The following is a 17,684-nucleotide window of genomic DNA, read 5'->3' as shown; positions in this document are numbered from 1 at the left end:
TCTGTAGGTTAAGGTTCATGACAGGACAATTAGAAAAAAAAAACTGAGCAAGTATGACTGAAGGTTGGAGGAGATTGTCTGTTCTCTGAAAACAATATGACGGCAGGATTTAGGCTAGCAAAGCTGCTTCTGAATGCAGCACAAGGCTTCTGGAGCAATGTTCTTCAGATGGATTAGATCAAAGTAGATGGCATGGTTGTCTTTTCCCTAAAATAATAATAATTCACAACATAATCACCAATGTAAAAATAATTCATTATCTTCAAACACAGAAACTCTTATTGTCTTGGAGATCTGCATGAATTTGACACAGAATCTTCTCTGGTTGCCTTCAGGAGATGCCAAGTCGACGCTGGACCGCCGCAGCGCTCTGCATCTCTTCCGTCTCGGAGAGGCCATGCTGAGGATCGTCAGGAACAAGAACCGGCCACTGCTGCACATGATGAGGGCCTGGAGCGTGGTGGCGCCACACCTGGTGGAGGTAGGGAACTCCAGACTGGGAGCTCCAGTGGGCAGCAACTGGAGACAATGTTGACATTTCGTTTTGCTCTAATTGTCTTGGTTTTCTACAATCACTGAGTTTTGGTGAAGCATGATGATTGATTTAGGATTTATTCTGTATTTAGGTGATAAAAACGTTTTTCCCTTTCCAGGCTGCTTGTCACAAGGATCGCCACGTATCCCAGAAGGCTGTTTCCTTCATCCATGACGTTCTGACAGAGGTGCTGACGAGCTGGGCGGAGCTTCCACACTTCCACTTTAACGAGGCCCTTTTCAGACCGTTTGAGCACATCATGCAGCTGGAGCTCTGCGACGAGGACGTGCAGGACCAGGTAAGGTCCGGTCTGCTGCGACACAATGAAGGTTTTACCTTCATGCATCAGCCAGGTTGTCTCCCATCAGGTGGTAACATCCATTGGAGAGCTGGTGGAGATGTGTTCCCCTCAGATCCTGTCCGGGTGGAGGCCTCTGTTCAGTGCTCTGAGGACCGTTCACAGCAGCAAGACGGACACCAAAGACTACCTGCTGGGAGAATACTCCATGGGTAAATCTGAGAGACTTCCTTCTAGTCATTCTACGTCTATCAGCAGAAGGTTTAACAATGTGTTGCTTTTTCACCTGTTTCTGACTTTCTTTCTCCCTGTAGGGAAGTCCCAGGCTCCGGTGTTTGATGTCTTTGAGGCTTTCATCAACACGGACAACATCCAGGTCTTTGCCAACGCTGCCACAGACTACATCATGTGTCTGATGAAGTTTGTGAAAGGACTGGGTGGGTTTCACCCCTGCATTCTCATCTTTGTTCATGTATTCACATTTCCAGACCTGGAGGAGTTATTTCTCCTAAAATCAGAATCATGCTTTTGGAATTAGTCACTAATGTCAGTCGGGATTAATGTTTCTGAGAACTTTCATATCATTTTTGTTTTTTAGTTGTGACTGTTGTTTTCATGCAGGACTTTTGTTTCTTATTTTCTGTTTGGTTTTCGTTTACAGGAGAGGTTGACTATAAAGAGATTGGAGACTGCATTCATGTGTCCGGGTTCAGCTCTACTGACCTCTGCGTTCCGGCTCTCGACTACCTGCACAGATGTTCCCAGGTAGGAGCTCCCCTGTCACGGACCGTCCGTGTATCACAGCCATTAGATGCCTCTCACATGCTTTGTTGGGCTTTATGGTTTTAGCTTTTGGCAAAGATCTACAAGATGCCGTCCAAGCCGGTGTTTCTGGGCGCTCGGCTGGCCAGCCTGCCAATGAGGCCGCAGGAGCGGTCCATCAGCAGTGAGGACGGGATCGACTGTGTCCTCCAGGAGTTCGATGATGATACTGGTGAAGAAAATGTCCCTTTCAGTTCGGTTTGTTTTCCTTTTTGGATCCAGCTGAGATTCCCTCTGTCCTGCAGGTTTAATCCAGGTGTGGATCTTACTGTTGGAGCAGCTCACAGCAGCAGTGTCCAACTGCCCCCGACAACACCAGCCTCCCACCCTGGAGCTGCTCTTCACGCTGCTCAGAGAGGTCACAACTGTACCAGGTGAAGCACAGGAACACCAACAGCACATTTATGGCTTTTAGTGGGTCTGACTGTCTTCAGTCAGTTTCCTTTTCACAAAACCTGGAAGAATTACATTTCTGGGCTAATGATGCACATCAAGATGGCTCTGATGATGTAGCTATTGTTCCCTCAGGATATTTATGTTGTAATCACACAGATATTAAAGTTATTCTTTCTAAGACAGAGGGGTGCATCAGAAACTAGTGGAGGAGAAAAGTTTCCTGCTGTTGTTGCAGGAACAGCAGAGCTGAGCAGCTTCCTCCACAGCATCAGGTTGGGAGGCAGGAGGGATTTGATCCCTGATCTGAAACAGTTCTTTTATCATTTCTTTGTGTTTTACTGCTTTTTTACTCATTTTTTGTCCAGTTCTTGTACCTGACCATTACAGCATGCTGTGCAGCGGGTTCCTATAAACAAGCAGAGCAGAGAACAAAAAAAAACCAAACATCAAGCCTAAAAAACTGGAACAATGTTCTAGCAACAACTTGAGAAGCATCATGCTTCAGTTGATGATGGACTTTATGTAGTTTGTGCATAAGTAATTCAGTCAGCTAGGGTCAGGTGACTAAATAAGTAAGAAATTAACATTAAAAATACATAAATACACATTTTCTGGGTTTTACCTTTAAAAGATGACAGTAACCCCTGGCAGAACAGCAACAATAGGTGTGGTTTAAAACCTTTGCACAGTTCTGTATAGACTGAACTGCTGACAGTGCAAATATGAACAAACAGCTGGAGTTAAGCTAACAGAGCAGCATTCCCAATCTGGTTGGGCCTAAAATCTTTCCCAGTGAAGGGATTCAACAAAGGAAAATGCTTTAAGGTGCAGGATTTCGCCTCCTCTCCATGTCAGCTCTGATGTCAGCAGCTTACCTGCTGTTCAGCTTCGCTAACAACACCAGACTAGGGGAACATTTCCACAAAGACCTGACCCTGACCTCAGAGACCAGGTAACTGAGTCACATGACCTCGATCCACATGACCTCCATCCCTGCAGGTCCTGGTTTTGCCATCTTTGCCGTCATCCAGCTGCTGCTTCCTGTGATGTTGCTGTGGCTGCAGCGTAGCCATGGCGACCACTCGTACTGGGACGTGGCAGCGGCGAATTTCAAACACGCCATCGGCCTGTCATGTGAGCTCGTTGTGGAGCATGTCAACAGTTTCATCCACTCAGGTGAGTTGTGTCTGCAGCGGCTCCAAATCTTCTCAGTTTATTCTGGATTCTCCTGAAATCTGCTGGAAATGGTTTTATCTGCCCGGTTTTTTCCTTGCTTCTGGAATCAAACTGATCCTGTGCTGTCACAGATCTGATCAATGCTTACAGATGTTCTCGTGCATGATGTTTGTTTGTTTTGAACCCTCCCTCCCTCCCTCGCTGCAGACATTGGTTGCGAGTCTCTGATTAATCTGATGCTGAAGGACCTCTTCAAGCTTTTGGTGGTCTGCGTATCTGAACCTGCAGAGACCATCTCCAGAGTGGGCTGCTCCTGCATCAGGTTACTACAGTTTAACTGAATCACAGACATGTTGCAGGTTCTACATTTGAACCTTTATATTCTACAAACTTCCTGAGTCACAGTTGCAGGACTTTACCTTCATAAATGTGTTTTTTTTTTTGTTTATTTTGAAAGATTTAAGTTTTTCATTTTAAATGTTGCAAAAATCTCAGAGGAACAAACTTTATGTTTTCTTTAGGAACGTTTTCAAAGCCACAAGGTGTTGGTTATGATTTACAGTAAACTGCATACAATATGACCTAGTAAAACCTGCCTGAAACAAGGTAGAACTGAGGCTGCTCCACCTCGCTGCAGAGGTTCTATGTTTTCTCTAGGCGACTGTGGCTCAGTAGGAAGAGTAGTCGTCTTGCAATCAGAAGGTTGTGGGTTCGATTCCAGCTTCCTCCTGCCATATGTCGATGTGCCCCTGGGCAAGGCACTTAACCTCAAGTTGCCTACCGATCTGCGTATCGGTGTATGAATGTGTGAGCCTTAGTGAGTGCGATTGGGTGAATGTGGCTCTAGTGTAAATCGCTTTGAGCGGTTTGTATGACTGGAAAAGCGCTATATAAGTTCATTTACCATTGCATTCCTAAATGATCCTGCAGAACCTGCTATAACACCACAAAGACCATCCAGGATCTGGTTCCGTGTTGCGAAAAGAGAAAAAATGTCAATAATTAACCTTTTTTGAGTGAATATTTAGTTTTTATGTGCTACATGATTTGCTAAACCCTGGCATTTTGATTGAAATCAAACACAACAAACCTCTGAAGGACGCAGGGCTATTGTTTTCATTTAATCCAATTTCTTACCACTATTCACCAGCACCACCTAAACCCAACAAACGTATCCAGCAGGAGGGTCCAAAGTGCAGCCCAGGGGTCTTTTGCTGCCATTGGAATAATTTTGTGTGGCTCCCAACTGCAAATTTGGCCCTCTAGCAAATGGAGCTGATGCAGATGAATGGCTTTTGAAATTATTTACAGATTTTCATGGACAAATTTATATCTTCAACACAGAGGATCTCTCCTTTTTATTAGTGTTATACTGTTTTTTTCTTTCATTTTAACGTCATATTACGTTGGGCTGTACTTGGGCACACGCCTTCATGAAACGTGATTTTTTTTTAAAAGTTTTAATTTTTTGTAGCTGGCAGTGGACTAAAAACATTTTCTAGACTAATAAAGTAGAAAACATTCCACCTCTAAAGTTTTTTTACTAAGGCAAACGTGTGCAACAATAATTTGTTCTTTTCTACTTTGTTTCAGTAAATATTGCATATTTAATTTATCGCTGCGCACATAAAAAGAAAATAATTCACAGTAAAATTATTTTGTCTTTTTATTTGAAAAAATGGCCCCTGATTGCTTTTAGCTGCTGAATCCGAGGTGCAGAAAGTTTGTACACCCCGGGTCTAAATGTTTTGTCGTGTTCCGTTGCAGCAGATATTTCCCGTGTCTTGAACCTGATTATAATTTCTTTTGGCCCAGAAGTGTTAAACTAATGATCTCTGATATCATCAGAGACAAGGGGTGTCTTAAAAAGGAAAAATGTCCTACAGAACAAACTTTGTTGTTGGACCCCGACCAGTCCAACACATTTCGCATGCTGCTGTTACCAGTTTAATATGTAAAACAGTGGGAATCATGGGGACAGCTCACATAGACATGATGTTACACACTCTGCCCTGATTCTAACTTGTGTCTCGGAAGGTACGTGTTGGTGACGGTGGGTCCAGTGTTCACAGAGGAGATGTGGAGGTTGGCCTGCTGCGCTCTGCAGGATGCTTTCTCTGCAACATTAGAGCCTGTGAAGGTACAAGTATCCACACAGATCCCCGGCTACCTCAGATTACAAGGTTGCATAAACTCATAACAGATTAAAATCATGTTTTACTGTGGAAAAAACACACGATCCCCCAGTAATCTGAAGGTACTGTTTGGAGCTGAAGTTATCTGAAAGCCTTCGCTGGTAATGCTGTCACATTTAGAGTTTAACTTCCTAACAGAAGTTAAACTCTCTCTCTCTCACTCACACACACACACACACACAGTCCTGCAGCTGTGCATGACAGACATTCAGTTGTTTCTTCTCTTTCAATGTAACAGATTAAATTAAGAGACCAAAACAGTCAGCTTAAAGCTTTTTCTCCTAAAGTTTAACAAAAGGATCAACTGGTAGAACACACGTCATCCATCCATCCATCCATCCACATATCCATCCATCCATTGGATAGAATATATATTAAATATAACAATAAGTGTGTCTTTGGATGGTGGGAGGAATCAGAGTACCCATAAAAGACTCAGACACTTACAAGGAGAACCTGCAACCTCAGCATGCTGGGATTTGAATCCAACACCTTCTTGCTTTCACAAAGCCCCAACTTCACCATCCAACATTATTTCTTCTTATAATGAATAGGAGCCTGCACACATCAGATTATTGCATCCTCACAACATACATTATATATTGATGTATTTTAATTATTTGACCTCCAGCACGTGTTTCATGTTTTTAAGTCTTTCCCAGGACCGTGTTGGTTGTTCACAGCCAAACACTTTGCTCTAAATAATCTTATACTGCTAGTTAGAGTGAAACCTTGTGTTTATCTCAGAAATCAGGGATTTTAACCTAAAAGTAGTGGCTGCTTTGATTTCCATTAAACATGTTGAAAAAGCTTCATTTGACCCAGAAGCAGAAACGTCCGATGGTACCGAGTCCTCCTGCCTGCTTCATATGATTAAATCCCGGCAGGCTCGGCTTTATGAGGACTCTGTGTTAATTTGTTGATGACGGCACCTGCTGTGTGGATTTACAGAGAACATCCTCAGTGTGAATCCAACCCCTGCTGATCCATTTCAGCCTCTCATTCCTGGCTCTGATTAACAGAGAGGGGACTTCATCAGGAATCTGACCCGGGAATATTCTTGCAGCTCGGAGGCAGCAGTCTGCCTGACGGCCACTAAGCAGCTTTACTGATTAAACCTCGAGTATACGTGTGTGTGTGTGTGTGTGTGTGTGTGAGACGAGAAGCAATGACTCATTGACTTTATTTCCAGGATTCTCAACAGGTCAAAATAATTTTATATTTACTAAAAGCACCATGTTCTTTGTGAAAAGGGTAAATGATTAAAATGACAAGATGAACTAATTATAAAAATTGGATCAGATCATTTAAAACTTATCTGCCATATAATGCTACTTGTTGCTTATTTCATTCATATGAAACAGCTTTGCTCTGAATGTGTACGCCTCATTCTGTATGTGATGTTAGAATTTTCTGTTAGAGTTAGAGTCATATTAACTCTTAAAGTTTCAGTATTTATTAGGATTTTGGAGCTTTTGTGTAACAGCTCCTTTAGTCTGAGCCAGCCTGGGACATCCAGGCCCAGCTCTGTACATTGGAAGGAACCTTTATTTTATAACATTTCCTTCTCCAATCCTTATTTCTATTTGAGAAAAGACCGTCTTAAAGTTTAATAGCTATAGATTTTGAGATCTCTGTCATTCATTCAAAAAAGCAGACTTATTACAGTAGTAAAGGTTTTCATGTCTCTGTCCTGTGGATCTCTGCAGCTCCTCCGTGGAAGTCTTGGCTGCTTCTATGCATAATTTGCTCATTGCCAGATTTGGTTTAGGTCGGAGTCCATGTCTTGGCAGGTCCGCAGTTGGTCCATCCTATCTCCATGTTCAGATGATGGAATGGACAAAACTCAGATGTTCAAAGCTTTAGATGATGTTTAAGAACCTAAGCCTGAAATTTCTACCTTGTGTTGATCTACCTTGTAAATAAATAGTGGTTGTGACATCACATAATATCCTAATAATTTATTATGGTTCAGCAATTGAGTTGGACAGTTTAATTTGTTTCTTAGTGTCTTCTTATTACTAATTAATGTGTCTTTATTTGATTGTGTGTTAAGATTTTGTCACTGTTGGTCTGTGGATTGCTGTGGATTTAAAATTAGGGCAAAATGAGATGAAAGAAATGATTTTCATGTGTGTGAAATGTCTGGTGACTCACCTTCAGCATCTCTGTATGATACTGTACCTGCAGAAAAGCAAATTTAAAAAGCAAATAGTTGAAAATGAAAAATAAGGAAGGTCAGTGTCATTGATCTATGATGTCTGAGGTTGGGGTATGACAGTCTGCCCATGATGCAACAGAGCACTTTCACCTCGTGTTCATCTGATCATGTAGTAGTCATCCTATGCTTCACTCCCAGCTTAAATCTCTAACAAGTAGCTCATGCTTCAAACATCTGAAAATCTGGCCTTTGATGAGATTTATAGGAAAACTGCTTTTGTTTGCGACTCATTCAGGTCACATCTGATCCAAAGTGAGCACAATATTTAGCTGCAATCCTGAGATTGTATTACTGAAGCTGTCTGGTTTTAGTGTTTGATGAGAAACACTGCCTTGAATTCATGTATGATACATTTAAAGGAAGGACTATATTTCCTTACTAGGATAGGGATCAGCCTAGAGTTCCTCAGGGTGCCCTCCTGGAACTGTTAACTTTGCAGCCAGATTCGAACTAGATGATGGAACACTGTTTAACCGTTTTACTTTAGACCACACGTGTTGCTGTGGTCTGTCATGTTGAAGGAGCTAAACTTACAGGTGAAGCTCTTCATTTAATGGTCCATCTAAATTCCAACCTTCCTGTATGGTTGTGTGAGGTTGATCATGACAGAAAGTACCAGATCCTGGATAAAATTAGCTGAGAGGAGCTTCCTCCACAGGGTGGGTAATAGCTGTCTTCTAGGGGAGCTGCTCCATCAGGAGGTATCCAAGGAGGTTGGATGGATGGATGGAGTGTTTAAAGCTTAGCTTGACAGCAGGAGGTTGAGAAAATCTGTTCACATTAGCAGGTATCTGATCAGGGTTGTTTTGTTTTTATCTCCCACTGTAGAACCTTCTAGCGTGTTTTCACAGTGGCTCAGACAGCTTCTCTGGAGACGCCTGTGAGGTGAAGGTGGCGGCTCCATCTCACTCTCCTTCAGCTGAGGCAGAGTACTGGAGGATCAAAGCTATGGCTCAGCAGGTCGGTTAAAGGATCCTTAGTTGTTCTTTTCTAAGCCTAAAATCTATGAATACAGAGTGAAATGGAGCAGAAATGTGGGCTTCATACACAAGCTGTAGTGTTGTTCTCACTGTAGGTCCCTCTTTTCAGTCACTGTTGAAGGCATCACATGTAACACCATTGTAGAGAATGATGCAGAAGTGATTCTTAAAACAGCCTCCATTCAATCATGTCCTCTCTTCATCTCAGGTCTTTATGTTGGACACCCAGTGCTCTCCAAAGACACCCAACAACAAGGATGGCTTTGAGCATGCTCAGTCCTGTGTGCTCATCATAGAGCTGCCGGCTGACCAGCAGTCCAATGGGCACGCTCAGAAGAGGTGGACCCCAGTCTCACACTGACTGATCCATGATTTTATTCTCTCACCCCCAAACGAAAGCTCTCCGCTGCTTCTCACTGAGATTCTGTCTAACTTGCACATTGTCCCTGGTTTTCTGCTGTTAAATCCAAATCCCAGAATCTTTCCCAGTGTGTGTTGGTAAAATAATTCTTTTCATGTCCGTTTCATGAACTCTCTCTGCTTCTGTTTCTGCTGCTGTGCTGCAGGAAAATTGGGTAAGGCAGTTTTCTGACGTCATTGACTTTGAGTCTGTCAGATTAATTAGAGTGACAGATGTTCACATGAATAAGCCATCTGTAGCATGTTCATAATCAGAGTTATTCACCAACAGAGCTGCACATCATGGAGGAAATGAGCAAACTTTAATGGATTAGAGGTGTCTGTGAGGGCCAGGGTATGAGTCTCTTCTTCATTTGACCTGAGACTAATGATTCAAAAATGACGACAAAAACATCTTATTAATTCCCATCTCGACTGAATTATACTAAATGTATAATTTATTATTTGCAATTGAAACAATTCTCACTCAGCCTCCAGAAAGCTGATTTTTAACTGTTTTTGAAATTATTTTGGTCAGGGCATAAGGGCGCTGGTATCAAGACTGGAGCATTAGTGTTATCAGGCAGTAACCTGAGCGTCCCACAGTCAGCCTAGTCAGGGAGCAAAGGTCAGCAGACATCATCGGTGCCACAGAGACAGTTTCTACCTCCAGGCTGTTCCTCTGATGAACATAGTAAACATGTCACAACCTGAGGAGTCAGATACTCTGCTGGGAAACAAAATAAGAATATTTGCACCTTCACAAATTACCTTTTTTTCATTTTCTTCATATAAAAATAAATTGGCTGTTTATACACATTTATGTACATTCTGTTCCTTTTGTCCTTTATTTTATGTCCTCTTAAAAATGTTAAAAGATCCTGAATGCCAGATGTTTTCTAGACTGGAAGTCTAGGAATGACAAACCCGATTCTTCTGTTTTCCACATTTAAGGCTTTTTCAGTTTTTCCATTGTGCTTCAGAAGATCAGACATCAGGGCATTCAGTTTGTTGCGTTCTGTACCTTTGCCACTAGAGGTCACTATTATTTCAGACGGGATAAACTTTATAGCTGATCCTGGTCATACTTGCCTGTCTGTTAATCCAGTTATCTTATTGATTAATTATGAGAAAATAAACAAATACTCAGACTGTAGCAGAACAAATAAACATAAACAATAAACATTGGTTGTTTTTTTATTTAACATTTTTAGTAAGAAAAGATTAAATGACCCAAGGTTCTATTTAAAGCTTGACTCAGTTGTGTTTTTAATAAATATGTTGAAGAATAGTTTGATTCAGTGGGATGTTTCAATGTTTTCTTGCTAAGCTAAAATATTTCCCGTTTTTTTTTTTCTCTGTGAATGCCTGTAGAAAGCTGAGGAAAACGTTTTTATTTATTTATTGATTTATTTATTTTTTGTTAAAGACTGAATAACCTTGATTTTACCACATCCAGTATCCCGTTCCGGACCATCGTGGTGAGCCTGCTTTCCCATCAGGTCCTGCTCCAGAACCTCTACGACATCCTGCTGGAAGAGTTCATCAAGCAACCTGATGGCAATGAGAGGGTGACACCTGTGACCTCCGACCCTAGCAGGCCCACTGCCGGCTTCCTGCGCTACATCTCCATGACAAATTTAGCCATCATCCTGGACCTGCTGCTGGACTCTTACAGGTTGCTGAAACAAAAGCATCCTGCTGCTGCGTGTGAACTGGGACAGTCTCCTGTAGAACGTGCTTTCTGCACGCAGCTGATCGATGTGTTGGTGTCTTCTCTGCAGGACAGCTCGGGACTTTGACACGCGGCCGGGTCTGAAGTATCTGCTGATGAAGGTGTCGGGTGTTTGTGGAGCAGCTAACCTCTACCGTCAGTCTGCGATGAGCTTTAACCTCTACTTCCAGGCACTGCTGTGTGCCACACTGAGCCAGGCTGAGAGCATGACCTCACAGCAGGTGGGAACCCATCAGCAAAATGTTATTATTAATATTGTTCTGAAATTAATCTTTGCTGATGGTCTAAATGACCACCTTTCTAAATGAACAGTGGGTCAAATGTTATTGTATTCTGATGTTTAGTAGCTGCAACAGTTTAACTCTTCTAAGCCTGTTTTATGCTCTGCTCAGAAACAAGCCACACATTGTTGCTGCAAAGGAATAATGATGAAACCTAAGTTATATTCAATTTACATGTTTAAACCACAGTTCTGACTGTAATACTCAGCCTGATCCAAACAGGTCAGCAGGTTTTAGTAATTAGCCGTTTAACCTGACATCAACTAGACTGAACTAATGGAAAAAAGGCTTAAATTTGACTCCTAAGTCCAATTGAAAAGTTTTCGACTGAAATAAACTGATCCTGCATGGACACAAACTGGACTTATCATTGCTGCAAATTACAGTATTGTTGTTTTCATATGATGATCATTAATAGTTTAATTATGATCAATTTTATTAACTTTTGGAACTATACAGCTTACAGTATTTCACAAATAACTTTGATTTTAAAGCATCATTTGGGTAAAAAAAGAAAAAAAATTTGCCTTTTGTCATGAATTTGGTTTTAAATGAATGGTAGCAGTCAACAGTTTGTCTTTTGATTATACTTTTAGAACATGACAACCTTTTGGTTATCTACTTCGTTAGGCCACTCCAGTCTGGTACAAAGGAGCACTGCAAAAAAATCTCCTGAAGGGAAAAAAGACTCTCAGAAAAATGAAGGTCCTGGCTGAACCAAGAAAAAATTAACTTCAGGAAGAAAGTCTCAAGCACAACAGATAAAGTACTGTGGGTCAAAATGAATACATCAATGGGTTATTTTATTTTAATCATTGCATTTCAGGGTACTGAACAGCAATCATTAATAGATGTTTTGTTCAATAAAATCTATGATCATGAGAGCAATAATTATTTGGTAAAGTTGGAAACATAAGGTTTATACACATTGATAATAAAAGCCACCCTGACTCAGGGCCCAGTCTGCTCTGATTGGTTACAGATTGAAGAAACAGACTGAAGCTGAGCCTAAAGAGCCACATGGCAGATGTTATTGCAGCGTTCACATAATAATGTAACTAAGCAAGTATCTGAAGTGTATAGAAGCAGTTTTTATCGGTGGAAAGAATAAACCTGAGAGGTTTCACATCGTTTCTCAGCATTTCTTCCTTTATAAGACAGTGAATAAATAATGAACATGCATTGATACTTCTTTTAATGAGTTTACTATTCTCCTGCAGCTGGAGATGCCTAGAAACTGGAGTTCCAGAAAACCTGATGTAATAATAAGCCACAGAGATATGTTTATAGATCAGAAATATGACAGACTTTTCTCCCTGCCTGATTGGATCTAGTTTAACTTTTGTATTCTGGTCTGTTTGGTAGGCCTAATGAAAGACATTCACAGCAGGTATTTAATGTGTTTGGATTATATGTTATAGAGAAATAACAGAATAACATAAATTCATGATATTTATTAAGATGTTTAATAATCAGAATAGCTTAATATCCACATATTAACATGTTAATAACTTCCTGTTTATGACCCTTTAGCTCTGCATTAGTTTCCACTTTTAACCTTCACTAACAAGTGTTTTTTATAAGAAAAAATCTATTTTTCCTAATTAAATCTTTGATCATGTCAGGTGAAGAGGATTCTGTATGAGGAAGAGGAGGGCAGTTCTGACTCCTCCCACCCTTGCTCTGCCTCCTCAGAGGATGAAGATATCTTTGAAGAAACAGCACAGGTGAGTTGTCTGCTCGATTAGGTTACGTTCAGGTTCAAAGTGTTGCATCCTCTATTTGCTTCCTTGGAGGCTGCAGCTTTTTCCCTGTTATAAATACACCATTTACAACAATGCCACTTCTCTGGGGTGGATTTCACAAACCAGCTGCATTCAAGTTATTAAGTGTTAAATTTCAATGTGGCTGTAAAATTCCTAATGTTTCCAGTCTACAGTTGAAAGTCAGAGGAGTTCAGCTCCAGTGATGGGGGTGGTTTTCTGCTTCGCCTCAATGAGGAAGGAGCTCAGCTTGCAATTTACTGAAACATCTTCATTCTAACCCTCAACTATGGTCATGAGAAATGGATCACGACTGAAAGAATGAGATCTTGTGTTTTATTTGCACTTCCATGTAGGGTACAGAGCTAATTGTACAGCTTTATTACAAAAGGATGGGAGTAAATGATATTTTGTCTTTTGGGCTCTGTTGGCATTCATTGATGTAGATTTCTTAACATCTGTAGCACAGATTGGAAGCGTCAAAGAATCTAAAATGTTCCACAGCACAAAACACTGGCCTAATTGTTCAGCTTATTATCCGTTAAATTAGCACATTTTGACATTTAGACCAGGAGGAAATGTTTCAGAGTCATTTTAAATGTTTGCATTAAATATAAAACAAAGAAAAGCAGCTTTATATGTGAACTGAATGTCATATGAAACAGGGAAGCTAGAATAGGTCAGAGAACTTTTTCTCCTGGAAAGAGACATTATAAAAATGAAGTAAACCAAGATTTAGGCAGAAAACAGCTGCTGGGTTAGCTGCTAAAGGAAGTTCTAAAACCTGTTTAATTGAACAGCTAAAATCAATATAAGAAAAAATAATTAAACATTTTATGTATGTTTGCTAAATGCCCTAATGAATTTTTACCTAGTTTCTGTCTGTAGGACTGAGATAAGGACTTTGTGAAGGCTGTCCAGAACACTGACATGTTACACGGACATAATGTGGTGGTATGCTTTGGGCCATTGTCCATTTGGAAGACTCAGTTCTGTCCAAGCTTTAACGTCCTGGCTGATGTTTGAAGATGTTGCTTCAATGTTTCCACCTAATCTTTCCTAATGATGACCACACTCCACAATTAGGATGGTGTTCTCAGGCTTCCAGGCTTTCCCCTTTTCCCTCCTAACATTTTAGTTTCATCAGACCACAGGAGATATCTACAAAGGTAAAGGTTATTGTCCCTGAGTGGATTTACAAAATATAATCTGGGTTTTTCATTCTTCCTCTCTGAGTGGCCTTTCAGCCCATGTCAGTAAAGGACTCTTGCATTTTGTCCTAGCAGCGTTATCAGCATCTTTACAAGGTCTGTAGGTTATTTTCTGGGCTTGATTCACACATCTCCCACCAAAACCGGTGTATCTCTGGGTCACAGAACCCGTCTCCTAGAAAGGTATCATGGATAAAAAGTGAGAAAGAAATCGTGATTTTTGCTTTTTCATTCATTTGTTTCGTTAAGTAACAGGTTGTGTTAATTGTGAAAGATTGAGTTGGACGATGCAGACTGTTTCCTCTGGCAGGTGAGCCCCCCTCGTGGCCGTGAGAAGCGCCATCAGTGGCAGGCTCCTGTCCCGTCACTCAGCGTCCAGCCTCTAGGTGGCGCCGACTGGGCCTGGCTGGTCAAACGTCTATACAAAGTGTGCATGGATCTGTGCAACAGCTACATCCAGATGCACCGGGACCTGGAGAGCACGCTGGAGGAGACGGCCCTGCTGAGAGGAGGTGGAGGAGCAGGAGGAGGGGATCACGTTTTCCTTCTGCCTCTCTTCCAGTCTGAAACTTCCACTCCGACTTCAGCTGGCGGTTTCTCTGCAAGGGGGACGCCCTCAGAGGAAGGAGGCACCAGATATCAGGGAGTAGATCTAAGTGCAGCTTCACCAAGAGAAACACCAACACCCAGTCCCAGATTCAGGTCTGACATCTCTCTCCTTTTTTACTGCCTGAATGCTGAACTCTGGTGTCTTCAACTTCAGACTAGCCATGATTCAACTCAAGCCATCAGTTATCTCTGTTTCTCACAGCTTCACAGGCAGTCTGCCGCACCACTTCCAGACCGGAGCAGAAAGGAGAGATTCCGTTTTCACAGGAAGCTCGGTAGGAGGAGTTCCCAGCAGCGCTGCGCCTGGAAGGAGAAAGGAATGGTGGGAAAATGCCGGTAACAAACTGTACACCATCGCCACAGACAAAACCATCAGCAAGCTCATGACGGAGTACAAACGCAGGAAACAGCCTCAGCAGCAACCGCAGGTGCAGCAAACCCACATCAACCTGTTCATGAAGGAGCAGGGCCGAGCAGCGCCAGGAGGAGCAGTGGAAGCAGACAGGAGAGGCCCGGTGGAGCTGCAGAGACCCCAGCAGCTGGTGGACCAGCAGGTCCCCCCACTTAGACACTCCGTCAGTGCGGGGCCTGAAGTGCTGAGGCAGGAGAAGAGGCCTCGGTCAGGATCCACCACCAGCTCCCACAGCATCTCTGTGAGGGACTCTGAGGCCCAGATACAGGTGAGGGAGGAAAGATGCCAGTTTCACAGCTATGATAAGTACCTAAATAACTGATATAGCAACTTTAATATCAACTTTGATGCTGACTTTCATCATGATGCATTTATTGCACTGTCATGATGCAGCTCTTTTGGAGTCACTGTTGTTTATTCTGCAAGTTTTGTGCTGCTGCATGTCTAATATCTGCATGATAATTAAGGCAGGCAATGTAGAAATACTGAAGTAAAATTATAATTAATAATCTGTATGCTTTATTTTAGTATTGCATTGCTTCTGTCACCATTTTCAGTTGATTACTTCTCCCACAATGTTGCATAAATCCATAAAAAATACTACTAATAATAATGAAAATCTGTGGGTTCATCAGGAATGTTCTGCTAACATTTGGCTGCAATTAACTTTTCAGCGCTTACAGAATAAAAAAAAAAGAATATTTTCCTGCAGCAGTTTGCAGCTCTATAGCTCAACCATACTTTCTAGGAGAAACTTTAAAGTCTAAACAGCAAGTTGGACTTTACCCGACCGATTGATTTTTTAGCTTAGACTTTTTCCTTAAAACTGGAATTGAAGTCAGATTTTCCAGATGACACACTTCAGACCCTTTAACATTGACATGTGTCCATCAGAAGCTTCTGACACTCATGTTTCATGATTTTTCCACAATGACTTTCTCGACTCTCTTACTGTTTGAACCCTAAATTATTTTCTGTGTTTCTGTTTGTCTCTCTTATAAAAAGTGATGCTGTGGGCTTGTCTCCCCCCCTCCCCCCAGATAGGGCTGGAATCACCATAGCAACCAGTGACAACATTATGCAAATCCCTGGTTCTTAGATTATTTCGCAGCCTCTTTCCAATATTGATCCATAATACCAAAAAAAAAACCAACTACCTGAAATAATTAACACAAGGAAGTTGATGCCCGCTGTATTTTTTGGCAGTAGCTGCATTGGTACAGTCTGACCTTGTTCTGATCGTTAAACCGTCTCCCTCTGCAGGCGTGGACCAACATGGTCCTGACTCTTCTCAACCAAGTCCTCCTCCTGTCGGACTCCACCTTCCTGGCGCTTCAGCCGGCGCTCTACCCCTGCCTCAGCCAGCTTTCCTGTCACGTGACCGATGCAAGAGTCCGACAGGCACTGCGTGACTGGCTCTGCCGGGTCGGCAGACTGTATGACATCATCATGTGACATCACAGACTGTGGCTGAGTGAAAGACGTGTTCTGAGGATGTTATGACGCTGCGTTGCGAGACAGAATGACACTATTGCAGCGAGACGACTGTCAGACATCAGCCCGCAGCTGGATGGGGGAACATTTGATGAAACAAATGAATCAAGTTTGTAAAGAACTGTTTGTACGATGGAGAGAATTTGTATAAATGTGCCATTTTTGCTCCGGTTCCTTGATCTGTGGAGCCCAGAAGTCACAAAGCTGAAAACAGATTTTCTGAATACCTTTGAATTATCTCATAATAACCAGAACTGCTCTGTTTTGGCTTCTCTCATCCTGATAGCATCATTGTTGTGTTGCTGGACCAACTTTTCATATTTATTGGTACTTTGTGATGTTTCCATGTGCATCGCTGCATTCCTCAGTGTCATGAGTGAAATAGTTGGCCCTCCTTATATCTCTGATCTTTTTCTCAAAGTTCCTCCAGTTAACAGAAATGTGCACTTTGTTGCCATCATGCATGTGCATTTGTCTTGTTGCTACTGAGTTTGAAACCCAGAGAGAAAACGGCTCATTTCCTTTAAAACAACAAATATGGTGCCTTTAGGGAGGATTTAACAAGCTCTTGCTTATTATCATTCATGTTTTAGTGTATATTTAAGTTACCAGAACATAAGAGAGATCTGTGATTCTGACAGAGTTTATGGTTAAAATAAGCTCCCAGCATTTAATCTCTGTAGAGACCGAATGTGGATTTGTTGATTGAATCTGATTGTGTTTAGATGTCTTTCCTGCAGCCTCTTTGTGTCTCTTTCTGTAACACTGAATGTCGCTCCACTGAGGTATTTATTTAAACCAAATGCAACACATAGAACATGGATTTAAATGTTTATGGCCTCCTCCTTCTGTAATGATTCTTCTCTCACTGTAAAGATTCTCTTGTTTTAACCTTGAGACAGGTGAGAAACATGTGGATGGTGTTACTGCTATCACTGATTCTTGAATGTGCTCCTGATGCTCCATCTGTATCTGCATAGTTGATCGCTCTGGGTGGGTTGCATCCAGTCTGAGGCCTGAAACACTCAGCTGCCGGTTAACAAAATGTTCAACATCTTCTGTTACTGACTGAATGTCTTTATTGAAAATAGAACCAAATACAGCTGACTGGTCAAAGTGTATTCTTGTGTCTTCTTTATGAAATGATTAAATCTGGG

General features: G+C 41.8%; 1 protein-coding gene across 1 annotated transcript in view; it reads left to right on the top strand.

Annotated features, from left to right (window-relative positions):
* The window catches only part of arfgef3 (ARFGEF family member 3), a 48,828-nt gene extending 31,180 nt beyond the window's left edge, over positions 1–17,648 (top strand). Inside the window, exons 24-42 of the mRNA XM_047351204.1 lie at positions 336–481; positions 654–833; positions 904–1,045; positions 1,148–1,270; positions 1,495–1,598; positions 1,683–1,827; positions 1,901–2,029; positions 3,051–3,227; positions 3,435–3,549; positions 5,265–5,367; positions 8,472–8,603; positions 8,832–8,962; positions 9,190–9,198; positions 10,482–10,700; positions 10,807–10,978; positions 12,664–12,765; positions 14,323–14,714; positions 14,824–15,301; positions 16,297–17,648. Coding sequence (XP_047207160.1) covers positions 336–481; positions 654–833; positions 904–1,045; positions 1,148–1,270; positions 1,495–1,598; positions 1,683–1,827; positions 1,901–2,029; positions 3,051–3,227; positions 3,435–3,549; positions 5,265–5,367; positions 8,472–8,603; positions 8,832–8,962; positions 9,190–9,198; positions 10,482–10,700; positions 10,807–10,978; positions 12,664–12,765; positions 14,323–14,714; positions 14,824–15,301; positions 16,297–16,488 — 3,191 coding nt within the window. The 3' untranslated portion in view covers positions 16,489–17,648. The remainder of the gene's footprint in view (positions 1–335; positions 482–653; positions 834–903; positions 1,046–1,147; positions 1,271–1,494; positions 1,599–1,682; positions 1,828–1,900; positions 2,030–3,050; positions 3,228–3,434; positions 3,550–5,264; positions 5,368–8,471; positions 8,604–8,831; positions 8,963–9,189; positions 9,199–10,481; positions 10,701–10,806; positions 10,979–12,663; positions 12,766–14,322; positions 14,715–14,823; positions 15,302–16,296) is intronic.
* Positions 17,649–17,684: the final 36 nt, after the last annotated feature.

This window comes from Girardinichthys multiradiatus, chromosome 22, assembly GCF_021462225.1.
Source record: "Girardinichthys multiradiatus isolate DD_20200921_A chromosome 22, DD_fGirMul_XY1, whole genome shotgun sequence".
NCBI classification, from domain to species: domain Eukaryota; kingdom Metazoa; phylum Chordata; class Actinopteri; order Cyprinodontiformes; family Goodeidae; genus Girardinichthys; species Girardinichthys multiradiatus.
The sequence above is the reverse complement of the archived record's forward strand: the minus strand, read 5'-3'. Positions and strand labels throughout refer to the sequence as shown.